Source organism: Solanum stenotomum, chromosome 11 (assembly GCF_019186545.1).
Source record: "Solanum stenotomum isolate F172 chromosome 11, ASM1918654v1, whole genome shotgun sequence".
Taxonomy (NCBI): domain Eukaryota; kingdom Viridiplantae; phylum Streptophyta; class Magnoliopsida; order Solanales; family Solanaceae; genus Solanum; species Solanum stenotomum.
In genome coordinates, this window is record NC_064292.1 from 53,412,589 (window position 1) to 53,427,076 (window position 14,488).

Consider the following 14,488-nt stretch of genomic DNA (forward strand, 5'->3'; position numbering starts at 1 on the left):
AACTATAATTAATGCAAATATTACAAAATGAACTATGTGAAGTTGGTTGATTTAGACAAATAACTTGTTTAAAATTTGTCCCTATTTCCAGAAGTTACTATAAAATTTTGTATAAATCATAGTTTAATAATTCTTTTATAAGAAATTTTATCTACTTAGAAAGAATTTTTAGATCATGATCTAAAAAAAATTCTTAAATCACAAAGTAAATAAGAAAAAAAGTTATTTATTAAGTAATTATCGACGAAAATTACGGTATGAATTTATCGCATTAAGAAAAAAACTAACATTTTTTTTTATGTAGGATTATTTATTATTCAAATTTGTTGTTATTTTTTTGCAATTTTGCTCCGATTTCATCTCTTTTGAGCTGATGGTCTATTGAAAATAAGTTTTTTATCTCAAAAATGTAAAGATGAAATCTATGTATCTCCTACTTTACTCAAATCACACTTATGGAATTGCACTGAATATATTATTGATATATTTAATTAGTCCATTGGTTGATAGAAGCCACCTATTATTTTTTAATTAAAAAATTGGATACTTGGTAACATGTTATTTTCTATGGGCAAATCTTTTCTTATGTGGATGGTTATGTCCCCATCTTCTTTTATATAAAAACAACAAATTAAAAGTTCAATAAATTAAAGTTGAAAGTGAAAGCCTTAATTTCTTTTCCAATAAAATCAAATAAAATCAAAAGGATGACTTATCTCTTGGGATTATTTTAATTAATTAGGATAATCATTTCCCTCCTAATTGGAAAATTTTCCAGTCACCTACATAATCCCAAATTTGGTTACCAGTCTTTGTTCCCATTGTTTTTTTAATTAGATTAATTAGTTACTTAAATTCAAGTGATTAGCTAATTTTTTAAAAATAATTGTATACTTTTATGTAAATGCGTTGCACTTTCTTTGAGAAGATAAAATTCAAATATGATAAGAAAATCTGGAGAATCGAAAGAATTTTATTTATTTTTTGATAATTTTTTTGCGGAAATTTTTTCTCAAACAATAATAAATAAAATGCCCAAAAAATAAGAGGAGTATGGTATTGGATAATTTTCATTTTCATGATTTGATTTGTTCTAAAAATAATAATTGGAAAAGTATAACCTGGAAATTATTTATAACTAATCGTTGCTAAAAGAAAGAAATTGAAAATGGCAATGAGGTAAAATAAATAATTAAAAGTCAGTGTCAAATACTATAAAGAAAGTTAAATTAATTATAAAAATATATAGCAATAGAAAAAAAATTGCCGTCTGGGATTTTAATGTTTTTAGTTTCTGTTTTTATTAGTTGACGTACGGCATATTAACTCATAAAATATACACATATTCAATAACTCGTAAAATTAATATAATTATATTTAAACTAAAATTACTGAATTCAACGAATTCATAATCAATATAAATATATATTTTAGTTTTTTTTTAGATGATCATAAATTTCACATAATTTTATTTCTAAATTTTATACTTACTTAAAAAATATCACGTAAATTGACTCGAGCGCTACCAACATATATAAATCTAGGTATTGCCGACATGCACTATCATCGTACAGATTAAAAGAGTTCATGCAATAATATAATATAATGTTCTTAAGGTGAAGCCAAAAGGCAAATTAAAGGGCAATATAACTTGCATTTTCCTATGTATAATAATGATTTTTTGAATTTTTTTTTAATTGAGTGAAGAAAGTGGAGCATGCCACCTTGGGTGCTATATATGTATCTGCCTGGAATTATAATGAACCTAAATAATTCAAAATATTCATACTAAAAAGGTGATTAATAATTAAAGTGAGTGATTTATTAGCTATAATTGGTTATATCTCCTTTTAATTAAGTGGAAGGAGAGACCACCATTGATTAAAATAAGCTTATGAGAAGCACCTAAGCTAATTAAGATGTAGGATGGAGCAATGTGTAGTAGTAAATTCAAAATTCGAACTTTATTATTCTGAATTCTAATGTTGCGACCTCAATTACAAATAATTAAGTTTTGATTTTTTTTTAAATATATATACATACAATGTTTAGGCTAAAATTATTAGATTCTATTGAATTCATACCTCGAAGCTTATACATTTGTCCTTGGCAATACCGAGTAATGAAATTATTTTCCTCCGATCACCAAGGAATTTGATGGGATATCTTTAACGAGAGATTTTTTATTTGAATTCTGAGAAATATGGATAAATCTAGGAAGCTTTTTTCCTTGAAATAAGCTCTATATATCTAACATAAATTTAAAGTAGTTGGACCAGTAAATTTCAGATACTATATTGTTTAAAAAAAAAAAACTCATTCAATACTCTTTAAGAATTTTTCGAAAACAATCTCCTTACCTTAATATAAATAGGAATAAGGTCTACATGTATATCATCCTTCCAGACATGAGCAGAACCACTTTAAGTAAAAGATAGTTTAGTGTATATTCTTCGCAACAAGTTTTGTAGTGTACAAAGGTTAATTGCTTAGCTATTATGAATGTATATTTAATTTTGCACATCTTTAATATAATTGAGAATTTTTTTTTACATATTTTTCATTAAATTTCTAATTACGTCACTACTTTTAAATCTACTTATATGAAATTACACTAAATATACGATTTTGTTGTTGATAGATATAGTTTAGAAATTAGGTCCCTTTCGATGGAGGGGACATCTCTATAACGTTAACAAGTATGCCCTTGGTATAGACAATGGAGGAATCTACTTTAATTTAATTTAATTTAATTTAATTTTGTGACAATGCCTTCCACCAAACATCTTTAGGCTTGTTTGGTCTGAGAATAAGTTATTTTAAAATAAATAAATTTAAATTTATTGTTCTATCTTTAATATTAGATAAAATTAAAATAATATTATAATTTTGAGATAAATTATATGAATCAAATATAAGACAAACTCATGTTATATTAATTTTAAAATTAATTATTTCTTATTCGTCGTATCAAACGAGAACTCAGTTTTGAACATAACCACGACTAATATCCTCATTATATATAAGATAGTTCAATATATTTAGTGTTTGGTTTCTCTTGTTTTATATAGTTAAGAAAGTTGCGTTTTCTCTCTTCTTTATTTCTTGCCTTTATATGCTTGCAATCTCTCCCTAATTAAAAAAATAAATTATTTTTTGCATTTGAATACTTTTTTTTATCAAAAAAATCATATTATGTATTAACTTAGTGACAATTCTATCTTTCGATCCACTGATTAACCCATTATATGGAAGCATGATACATAGGTAGGGGTGTGCAAAAACCAATTTAACCAATAAATCGAACCGAAAAAAACACTATTAATTTATTGATATTGAGTTATTGGGCTAACGGTTTTTAAATGGTTTTGCAAAATTTTTTATTGGGTTATTGGTTCGGTTTCCGGTTTTATAATTTTTGTTAATGGTTAAACCGATAACCCAATAAGACTATACTAAATTTACTAGTCTTATTGTTAATGGTTAAACGATTGTTACTTTCAAACTTTTTGTTAATTGTTAAACAATTGTTACTTTCACACTTTTTCCTTTGAATGTGTCTAGTGTCTAAACTTGCAAGAAAAATGATTGTTACTTTTATGATTATTACTTTCATGCCAAATGTTGGAAAAATCATATGGTATTTTCTTATTGGTTAAACCGAAAACCGAACCGTTAAGTACCATAAACCGATTAACCAAAAACCGATAAGAAATATGTTATTGGTTTGGTTATCGGTTTGAAGTATTTACAAACTGAAAATCGATAAACCGAACCAATAACACCTAAAACCGAACCGAACCGACCGATGCGCACCCCTATACATAGGGAATAATTTAGACCTCTGTATCAATATAAATTCATTCTCATTTGATATTTATATCGAAATAGTAAATACGTGACATGTGTTATACGTTTTATTTCATTAATAACAATAGATCAGAGAACTTAGTGTTAATTCAAAGTTAATCAATCAGTTAATAATAGAGAGAAACACTGAAAACACTTCTGAACTTGATACAAATGATTAGATTTCTTTCTGAACTATTGACAGTCTTAATAACATTCTCCTAGACTAACTAAACTTAAATATGATAAATAATTTGAGACGAATGACTCGGAGTATCAATCATTCAGAAGAGAACAATTTCCAAGAAAAATGTTCTTATCCAATTGATCACAAACAAAAATGTATGGAACAAGGAATATATATATCTATATAGGTTGGGTCTAGCTTGTTAATTTCAGTGTTTCAGTAAAAGTCACAAGGCTAGATTTGGTTTTACCTAACTCCTAGGCACATTGTTTATAAAAAAAACAGGCATAGATACTTACAAGAAAAACACACACACACACACAAAGTCACAAGTGTGTATTGTGCAGGTGTTCACAGTTAATGGACATGTGAGTTTTTGCAGGGAAAAATATGAGTAAGAAAAAGACTATTTGCTTTTATGGTGTAGTACATTTTGGACTATGTGCAACACACACACGCAAAGTCTTTTTTTTTTAAAAAAAAATCATATTTGTTTTAGAGTCTGACTAATTTAAAATCGTCTTGAGGATAATATTCTAGATATTTAATGTAAACTCGAATGAGTTTTATTGGTATATAATGAAATTTTGTTGAGGAGAAATGTACTTCATCGATCAAGGGTGAAATTTTTGAATTTTGTTATTAATGTGTGGACAATGCTACTCTTTCTAGATTAACTTTTGAGGTGTAAGTAAGGTCAAAGATTTTTGGGGTCTTGTGTGATAAGAAGGTACTATCTAAACAGAGTGGTGGTTAGACCAACATTGTTGCATCATGTATGAAGCAGAATACTGGTTAGTCAAGAACTTTCATGTCCAGAAGATACAAGTTGTGAAATTGAGGATGTTGAGATAGACGTGTAGTCACGCTAGGAGATACAAGATTAGGAATGAGAATACTGACCATATACAAGGTGAGAGTGACCTCAGTGGTGGACAAGATGAGGGAAGAAAGATTGAGATGGTTAGGACAGGTGAAAAAGCGATGTGCATATTCTAAGTGAGAAGGTGCGAGAAAGTTGGATTGGTACGAGGAGAGATAGAGATAGGCTTAAAAAGTAATATGAAGAGGTGATTAAACAGTACGTGACACATATCTAGATTACTGATGACATGATCTTAGATAAGAGGATGTGGAGATCGCGATTATGATAGAAGGTTAGCAGGTATGAAGTGTTGTTTTGCTTTATGAAGGGTTTGGTTGTATTCTTATAATATCTCACTTTTAATTCTATCATCATTTATTATTTATTGTGTTAAAATATTATACTATTCTATAGTTATTATTATTATCGCAAAATCTAAATTAATCGGACCTCAAAATGCGGACAGATGGTAAACTGAAAAAAAGTGCTAACTTTAATAAAAACACATAAAAGTTACCAATGAAATGAAATGCAAAAAGCTACGGCTATAAAAAAGGAACGCATATTTATAAAATTTCAATCATGTGGCACTTCTTTCCATATTGTTCCTTTTTTTTTTTATCATAATGTTTTGTCTTTTCCTTTTGTTCTTCTTTTTGAAATATATAAAATTGTAAGTCTGGTAAAAAAATTTCTTTAGGCAACTTTGGCCTAACAAATTCAATTAGTTTTTGGATAGTATTTGGAAAAAAGAAGTTTCTATTTTTACAATCAAGTGTTCGAATGTCTGAAAAAAAACATAACATGATATAAACGAATAATTTTTTGATAACAAATTATTTAACTCGATAAATGGAGGGAGAGCCCTCAACTCAAAACATAAGATAAAGTGGGTAAAAACTTACTCTCACCAATAATTTTGATAATTTATTGAACATTGATATGTTTAATTTTTAACAATATCAATTTAGTCGTACCGATTAACTAAGTATATATATATATATATTTTAATTCAAATATATTATTATTTTCAAGATTTATCAAATTTGGTTATATTAAAGAAGTACACCTAAACCCAAGAGAAAACCTTAAAAAAATTGTCTTTTTCAATGAAAGACACAAAACATAAGTTTATATAAATGTTCACACACAAGCATAGTGGCAGGCCAGATCTGAAAATAAAAGGCTTTTATCTAGCCAGGTTTTATTTAGCTAAAAAAACAAATAAATTTCTATTATAATTTTTAATACGTCGAGAATGTAGTGGGATAGATAAGATCAATTTATTCTTAAATCAGAAATTTTGGATTAAATTGGAAAATAAAAAAGATTCTCTTTCACTTAAATGGATTTTATACGATGTAAATTTGAATTAGGTGAACAGTGGATTTAATGAACTATAATAAGATTAGGAAGAATCTAAGAAAATAGGTTCGTTCTGAGTTTAAGTTATATGCATCGATAATGTAATAAATTCGCATACTATTTAGTGAAGAGTCTGACATCGATCTTTTAAGAGGTGAATGGACTCTTTAATACGACTTGAATAATTCCCAGCTCTCAAATTAGCTTTTAAGTTGATGAGTTAAGTCCAATTTTATTTTGTTTTTGATGTTTTTAAAATAGGATACGTCATTTGTTACAGAAAAATAAAAATATCTTAGTAGTATAAAAAAATCTTATTTATTTCAATGTAGTTTTGAATTATTGAAAATTAAATATGTTCTCCTAATCTTGTAAGGTGGCGTGTCGATTTGTTTTTTTGTTTCAAATCTTTGAAAAATATATTAATTGCAATTATAGTCTTCTATAAATTATGTACAACCTCAAAATATACCACAAATATTAAATAAATATTATGACAATTCATTAGGATTTGTAATCAAAATTCTGATAATTACTAAATATAACATATTGTGTTTGATGCGTTTCCCAATTTGTTTAAACTTTTCTGGTTATCAATGTAAAAATAAGATTAATTTAACCACTTTTAAAGCTAAATTAAAATATATTATTTATCAACCGACAATAATATTTAAATACTTAAAGACTACAAAATTTTTTTTAGAAATTTGTAAAATATATATATTCTTAAATTATGTAAAAATAAATTATTTAATCATAAAACTTGTTATTTAAAATATATTCTTTCATTTGTGTGGCTCTTAAAATGAGAAGCAAACATTTTCAAATTACTCATGTGTAATTCTCTTCAAATAGACTATTAAAATAATGTTCACATAGATTATAACAAAGAGGAAAAGCTCCTCTTTTGTCTCAATTTATATGACACAACATTTTTTAAGAGTCAAATAATTTAAATTTAATAAAAAATTTACTCATTAAATCTTCAAATTTTTATATAAAATTTACATATTTGTAAACTACGTAAAAAATACTATAAATCACAATAAATAATAGTTCAAAAGTTCTAAAAATATATATAAAAAATTACAGTCAAAATAGACTTATTTGAATTTCGAAATACGCTTGAATTGATGAAGTTTAACTTTTCATATCAAATAATTTAAAAGCATAATTATTAATTATGAATTACCATTTTCATTTTCCCTTCATGCATGGAAAAAGGATTATAAAATCATTCAAATATAGAATGCATGGTTATTTATACTTTTAGCCACTTTTATTTGCCATTACAAAGGAAGCTCTTTTTCTCTCCATAACCATTTTCTTGAATTCTTCTTCATCTCCATTTTTTTTTTACCTCATCACCCCTANCCACCCCCTTTCACACCCCCCCCCCCCCCAAACCCCTTCTTCACCTTGGGAAAAATCCAAAAACTTCCATCTTTTCACTTTGTTCCCATTAGGCCATTTTTTTAACCACTATACACAATTTGGTTCCATAAGACAATTTCCTCCTTTATTCATGATCAAGAAAGATGACTAGGAGTGTCTTTAAAGTTCCAATCTTCAGAACAGTACCATTGAAGTGTAGGAGCTTGTTCATCTGAGAAAAGAGTACTGCAAGATTCTTCGCCGTTGAAGAAATTATGTTCCTCCATCTTCACATACTGTGTTGTTGTTGTTGTTGTTGACGGAGGTTGATAAGTAAAACAATTAGCTTTTTGGGAATCTCCAAGAATTGACTTTGGACTTGATTCTGTGAACTTGAAGGTGAAATTCAACAAATTCGGAGATGAACAACCAACCCCACCATCAGTAGAGATCAAGAATGCACCAGACGATGAAATTGCAGCAGCATTTGGACTGTTATCTTCATTCAAGATTGCACTTGAGTTGTCACTATCTGAGGAACCATCTTTGTTAAAATCAGCAAAAATGGTGGATGCAATAGAAGCATTGATCTCGACATCATCTTGATCTTGATCTTCTTCTTCTTCAAGAAGATCATTTGGCTTGTTCTGTTCAATCATTTTGTCATCATTTTCAGATTCCATAGCTTCTTCTTTCACTGAAACAACAACAGCTCCTCTGCTTTCTCCATTCTCACCACCATATACCTTTAATTTCAGCTCACGAATCTATCGAAAGACATAATATCAGTAAAGATTCGAACTATAAACAACAACATACTCTGTGTAATCCCATAAGTGGAGTTTTGGACATAGAGGTTGTTTTCGATAGAAAAGATTCAAACTTTAAATGTTTATCTGTACCAAGTATCAATTGATTTTGAACTCGATAAATCAAATGAGTTATGGTAGAATCTCGAACTTAAAACCCATAAAGTTCAAATTTTGGACCATCCTCTAATCTGCAGTCGTATCATAAGTCAGAGTTATAGTAGAATCTCGAACTAGAACCCAAAAAGTTCAAATTTTGGACCCTCCTTTAATATATAGTCGCATCATAAGTCACTTGATTGTGTAAATCAAATGGAGTTTATGGTAGAATCTAAGAACTAGACACATAAAGTTTAAATGTTCGACACTCCTTTAATCCGTAGTCGTATCATGAGTCACTTGATTGTGTAAATCAAATGAGTTGCGGTAGAATCTCGAACTAGACACATAAAGTTCAAATTTAAGACTCTCCTCTAATATGTAGTCATATCATAGGCCACTTGATAGTGTAAATCAAATGAGTTATGGTAGTACCTAGAACTAGACACATAAAGTTTAAATGTTGGACCCTCCTTTAAACCGTAGTCATATCATAGGTCACTTGATTGTGTAAATCAAATGACTTATGGTAGAATCTCGAATTAGAATAACAACAACAACAAACTCAATAAAATCCCACACGTGAGGTCCGGAAAAGGCTAGTGTATACATCCTAATAATAGACTGTTTCTGATAGATTCTCGAACCGGAACCCATAAAGTTTAAGTTTTAGACCCTCCCTCCCCTAATCTATAGTCGTAAATCGAATGCATAGAACTCAAACTTACTATACTATAACAAGACTATCAACACAAGCCTTTATTAAATTAGTACCTCTTTGACAAGAACTTCATTGTCATGTTTGAGAGATTCATAGTTGTGTTTGAGTGAATCAAAATTGGCTTTAAGAACATTGTAATCTCTCTCAAGTTGCTTTGTTTTCCATCGAGCACGTCGGTTTTGGAACCAAACAGCTACTTGTCTAGGCTGCAATCCAAGTTCTTGAGCCAATTTCACTTTCCTTTCAGGTTCAAGTTTGTTCTCAACTTCAAAATTCTTCTCCAAAGCTTTCACTTGTTCAACACTTAGTCTCCTTTTCTTTTGGCCAGATTCTTCCACACATCCTTCTTCATCTAAGCCTAATTCTAACATAGACTGAAAGTCCCTTGTTGAATACACATGGCTGTTCCCATGGTTCTGGTCATCTAAAAAAAATATCAAAATTCAAGAACATGAGAATAGACATGACGAAAATTTATCTTCAAATATCTGTTTGGCTCAAAACTAGCTAATACTATGATATATAAACAAGAATATGAGTAAAGACATGATTCGCTAGCGTATGACCATGGATTGAAATTTGATCACAAACATCATAAGTGAGCTAGTTTTGGGGCATTTGAGACTTCCACAACTTCAAAAAAGCTCAAATTTTCAAATTTCAACTTCGAAACTTATGACCAAACATGATGAAACAAAGAGACCACATAATTGCCTTGAAGAAAGCTAAAAATGGAAATAGAAGAACAAACAATGGTATAAAGAGTCAAGCACAAAAACTTACTAAAACAGGAAAAAAAAAACACTCTTCTTGATTCAATTAAAAAATTCAATTTTTTCAATATTCCCCATTAGTTTTCATTATAGCTAAAACTAGGGATTGGAGCATGGAAAAAGATTATAAATACAAGAACATGAAATGAGAATATAAATAAATTTAAGAGAAAAAAAGTTTTCAAAACTATAATCATATACTAGTAGTTCACTTGGGCATATTAACAAGTACCTGTAGTACTTGGACACATGGACATCAAAGCTCCCAAAGAATCAGAGCTACTAAGTCTTTTCATAATTATGATTTGATGATCCAAATTTCCAAACAATAACAAAGTTCAATATTTGTTTCCTTTTGTTTTGGGATCAAAGTTCACTTTCTTGAATTCTTTCTTAACCTTAAATTTACTGAGAAACAGAGGTGCAAAAAAGGAGTTAAATTTAGTGTTCTTGTCCTTTTTTTTTTGTTTTTTTTTTCTCACTTATAAGAAGAAGACATGAAAACAGATACTTTCACTACTAAAACCAACCAAAATGGCAAAGTTTTCAGTGAAAGATTTGATTTTGTGCAATCCCTTTTCTTCTCTACTAACCAAACTTCCATTTTTCTCCTGTTTAGATATTTCCTCCCCCTCACAACAACCCATCAAGAATTGGAAGGCAAAAATCAAGAAAATCTAATAGAGGGAAGAAATTGATAGCTAAAAAGAGGGTAAATTTGACAATATTTTTCCTATTTTTACATTTATTAACTTAAAAATCAAATCTTGAAACACCCCCATTCAAGTTTTTTTTTTTTTTTTTTGGAGAAGAATTTTTTTTTGGGAGAGTTGTGAAAATTGAGATGAGAAAAAACCTGCTGGCCCTTTGCTTAACACTTTCTCTCACTTTAAATAAAACCAAAGGTGAGTCAGATGTAGGGTTAGAATCTGACTGGGGTTAGGTGCACTTTGCAAATTTCTTGGGGGGGAAATGAAATGAACTCTAAATTCAAGCCAAATTCAACCTAAATGCAATGTTTTCTAGTTTAAGGGGATATTCTTTTGGATTTAGAGTATATATTTTTATATATTATATAATAGATATAAAAAATATTATATTATAATATAGTATATTTTCTCTGTTTTTCCGTTTACGTGACACTTTTTCTTTTTTAGTCAGTTATAAAAAGTGACATTTTTTCATATTTAGTAAGAATTTTAATATCAAACCGTTTATTTTACTCTTACTGAAATGATTTATGGCTGTAATTTTTTTTTTATCCATAAATTGAAATAGAAGAATAGTATGTTATTTTCTTGGGTTTAAGTTTTATGCGCTAATTACATTGAACAAAAGATTTATATGTTAATTAATGCGATATACATTTTTTATTGAACTAAAAGGAGGACATATTTTCAATTTTTAGACTTTTTATATTATCCTTAATGAGACAATTCCTAACTATACAAATATATATAACTTAATTTGGAATATGAATTTGAAAAGCATTTGTTTCATTATCAGTCAAATACATTCATATAAATTGAGACAAATAAATTATTATTAGTGAACTTTAATCATGTGTTAAAGATTTATCGTGTATGTTCACTCAATTAATAGTAATTATTTTCGAAAATCATTTTTCTATTTACTGTTTCAACAACCAAAGTAATATTTTTAAATAATAACATTTAATTGAGTGACTATCTCAAAAATTAACTCTCGCCAATATTTTTTTTAAAAAAAAAGTCAACTAACATCACATAGAACTTAATTCATTTTGAGAATAATGATTAGTTAAATCATATTTAAAATTTTTATTCTTAATAAAATGTCTTAAATTCAAACTCCTCTTATATTATTTTATATACTCAATAGAAGAAAAAATTAAGGGTAATTTTTGTCTTTTAATAAAATGTTGGATAAGAATAAAGTGAATATTGACATGGCAGTATAAGCTATATAGTAGTGATAAGCAGAATGTGGAAAGGAGCACGGCTCGGCTCGGCTTGAGCTGAGCTGGCTAAAGATATTTGACACGTCAGCATAACCACATTGCATTTCCTCGGCGTCGTTGGTGCGTTTATCGCCGATTAATTGAAAGGTAAATATTGACTCTTTTTGTTACAGTTTGGTTAAACATACTTTTACGTATTTATTGATTTTATATAAACATCGAATATTGATAAAATTTTAATTTTTTATGACGAGTGTGGTTAACTTTTAATATTTCTATACATGTAACCTTAAGATTATTTATACAAAAATTATGGTATTATTTTTAATACCACACTCAATTAATTTATCGAAATTAATAATTTTAAAATAAATTAATAAAATGACAAAAAGTTATGTTGTAGCTCATAACTTGGTTAAGTTTTCAATTTCTTTATTGTATGGTTTCTCTTGGAAAAAGAATATTTCTAAATTGGATAGTGAATGATATTGTACGATCCTTATATCAATATCATATCCCTAATGAATTAATAGATGAAGTTATTAGAAAATTCCACTACATTTCTTGTAATAAAATAAAAACTAACTTAAATAAAAATATTTAATTAAGAGTGAAGAAATATAATCTCGATACAATTTTTTTTAATAAATTCTTATCTTCTTTAATGACACGTAATCCAATCCACAGACAGTTTCAAGAGTTTGTGACCAATCTCTTCTTACCTTGATATGTGAAAAAAAAATAGAAAGAAGAATATAATTTGTCTTCTTTATCATATCTAAGCATGTGGTTTTAACCTACTTGTAATTATAACATCATTGAAAAATCTATAATAAAAAAAAACTTTTATTTTTAGATTTTTCACTAGATGTTTGATATTTATAACGTGATTCAACTTAATTTGAATTTGTGCATTATAACTTATTATTAGGTGTAACACTTTAACAAAAAGATTTCATTTTTCTGATGCTTGAATTTGAAACTTCTGATTTAGAATTAAAGGATCACAAATGATCATCCCACTACAATTCATACCGATTAAAAACAAAAAACAAAACAGGCTAATTTGGTTGCACAGACAACTATAAAGATGTGAAAAAAATGATTATTTTCCAATTAAATTAAATGTTTGCTCAAACATGTAGACACTAGAAAATAAGTTACATCCTATATATTGGGTCCATATCCTGCATTTTAATAAAAACAAATTTATGTCTTGTTTGACTCTTGTAACTTTTATATATATTTTTAATTATTTATAATAATTTCACATCAGTTTTTTCAATCAAGAAATTAAATGTTCCTCTACAGTCTATATATAGCTCCCTACTGTTTAATTAGGACTTAATAGGATTATAATTTAGTGGGATCTCCACAATATTTGTCAATTTTACTCTTATTACAAAAATATTAATCAATTACACATAATTCCTGAATTTTTATATATCCATCCCCCAAAAAATTGGACATGATAATTTTTCATCATCTAGCTCGAGCAAGAAATCGAAAAAACAACAGCAAATGAATCTAAACATCGATACACATTCACACATATTTATATCTTAAATCCACATTTTTGTAACAGTGTACTCATCATCTCAAAATCCTAAATACGCCTCTGTGTAAGTACGATGGATGTATTTTATTCATATAGACGTATTTGATATAAGAATGGTTTCAATGGGAAAAAAGTGATTGAGTTATTTATACGTTGTCCTAATGTTACTTTGTTCATGTTAATGTTTTTCATATATCAAAAACTATATAATTACATGATATTATTATCAGAGGGGGGTTTAATATTCTGATTATGAGTTCAACTGATCATAATATTTTTTTGACATGTACATAGTATATCCGTATCTATATGAAAAACTACTAACTTTTTTTTTTTGATAAATATTTAATTCTAAACCGATATAATTCAAAAGGTGCAGTAAATTCGATGATAAAATTCTCAAGATCAATCGAACATATTAAATTCAATTTTAATCTGTCTCGAATCAATATCAAATTTTAAAAAACTTTAGATCGATGGCAATGAGAGATTTCATTTTCAAAACTCTCATTCAAAAAAGTCTTATTGTTTAGTAGATGGAAGAAAAATTGGCATTTCTTTTGAGTTGTGACATCTAGGGGACATGCAAGTGGGAATTTAGCTGTAATATTCTACTAGCTTCTCATCATATTATAAAATATTTTTTAAAAATAAATAAATAGGAGCCCACCATAGGCAACAAAAAGTAAGTCCTATTAATGAAAAAATGAAATTGTTTAATTCTTTTATGTGTCGTCTGATGTTCGATATTTGTATGAGAATTCAATAAAATCTGAATTTACATTAAAAAGTTTGATCATACTGAGAGTGAAATAGTTTTTAATAAAAATAATTTTATACTCAAAACTTGAATCTGAAACTTTTTTGAATTCGATAGAAGAAAAAAAAAAGGAATTTTTCACTTTTATAATGTGGACAACACGTGTTAGTGTGAGTTAAGTTTTCTCCC

At 27.8% G+C, this 14,488-nt stretch overlaps 2 protein-coding genes across 2 annotated transcripts in view; both read right to left on the bottom strand.

The window, feature by feature from the left end:
• LOC125845221 (histone H3.3) overlaps nucleotides 1-14,488 on the bottom strand; it is a 202,057-nt gene that overhangs the window by 52,100 nt on the left and 135,469 nt on the right. The window lies entirely within an intron of this gene.
• LOC125845202 (homeobox-leucine zipper protein ATHB-6-like) lies at nucleotides 7,428-10,884 on the bottom strand. The gene is made up of 3 exons (XM_049524655.1): nucleotides 10,275-10,884; nucleotides 9,323-9,693; nucleotides 7,428-8,407 (listed from the first exon to the last, which is right to left on the bottom strand). The coding sequence occupies exons 1-3, from the start codon at nucleotides 10,336-10,338 to the stop codon at nucleotides 7,796-7,798; spliced, it is 1,047 nt and encodes a 348-aa protein (XP_049380612.1). The 5' UTR covers nucleotides 10,339-10,884; the 3' UTR covers nucleotides 7,428-7,795.